The 1,176-nt window shown below is 40.1% G+C and overlaps 1 protein-coding gene across 1 annotated transcript; it reads left to right on the top strand.

The window, feature by feature from the left end:
• Nucleotides 1–495: 495 nt before the first annotated feature.
• LOC106339009 (uncharacterized protein At4g04775-like) lies at nucleotides 496–798 on the top strand. The gene has a single exon (XM_013777850.1). The coding sequence runs from the start codon at nucleotides 496–498 to the stop codon at nucleotides 796–798; it is 303 nt and encodes a 100-aa protein (XP_013633304.1).
• Nucleotides 799–1,176: the final 378 nt, after the last annotated feature.

Below are 1,176 nucleotides of genomic sequence, written 5' to 3' on the forward strand. Positions count from 1 at the left end.
GTTTTATGTTTGGACCCGACTTTGATTGAGTAATTCTGTTTCTATTTTCTTCTGCTCGATGTAGTTATGTTTCCTGTAACCGGCCAAATTTTATATTTGCTTGACAAGTATCATGTTGGGGGTCCAAAGGCCAAACCATATGAAAAAATTTCATACAAATGGCCCACCAAATTAAACATTCGCAGCCCAGTAAAGGTAACTAAAAGGGCCTCATTCCCAAGGTTTTACTCTACATTTAGGGCGATTCGGACTATATAATGCACCACATTTCACCTCGGTGCTAATATGTCCGCCGATTACCTCACACATCTAATTCCTGTCGACAAGTGGCAGGGGAGAGCATAGATCCTTGTTTCAGGTGAATTCTATGACTCCCTTCTATGTATATACACATTTACTCTACTCGCAATGATGTCTAATGCATCTGATAAAACAATTGTGGTTCTGTCCATTTCACGGTCTGAAAGGTTAAATCGTTAGGTTTTGGATATGGCCATGGAAGTAGGACCTGGCATTCCTCGGAGGTGTCCGTGTGGAGCAGCGACAGTGGTACTAACATCGAAAACCAAGGAGAACCCTGGCCGGCGGTTCTACAGATGCGGGGTAGTTTTTGGGGAAAATCACGTGTTCAAGTGGGCTGATGATGCCGTGCTTGAGGAGATAGAAGCACTAGCGGTAAAGCAGTCGGTAATGGAGAATGAACTGATTGAAATCAAGGAACAACTTCTGGATATTAAAAAAGATATTACGGAGATTGTTCAGGTGGTTGCGGCATTTTCTTCCAAACTTCAAAAGTAATGTGAGTTATGTATGAAGAAGAGATAAATTGCTTAGCCTCTGTTGCTACCCTCTGTTTTTATTGTAATGTAAACACCCTGTTTTGTATCGATGACCCCCTTGTGAATCATCAATCCTGTTATAATGACTCCTTTGGGTAGCTCTGAATAATTGTATATATCTATATAACTTTCATTCGATTGGTTAACAAAATGCGTCAATGGATAATTTGAATTCTAACTCTATTACTTATGTTTAGCCGTCCAACTATGTGTAATGTCTGCTAATAGCATTAATGCGCTAAATTATTAAGTTTCCGGCTAAGCCATCAATTAGCAGGCTACAGAGCATTTTGATCAGCCAAGCCGTATAAGGGTTAATGATGTTAGCCGTATATTT

Source organism: Brassica oleracea, chromosome C4 (genome assembly GCF_000695525.1).
Source record: "Brassica oleracea var. oleracea cultivar TO1000 chromosome C4, BOL, whole genome shotgun sequence".
Taxonomy (NCBI): domain Eukaryota; kingdom Viridiplantae; phylum Streptophyta; class Magnoliopsida; order Brassicales; family Brassicaceae; genus Brassica; species Brassica oleracea.

Coding starts and splice junctions, on each gene's coding strand:
- LOC106339009 (XM_013777850.1), top strand. CDS start 496: ATGGAAGTAGGACCTGGCATTCCTCGGAGGTGTCCGTGTGGAGCAGCG.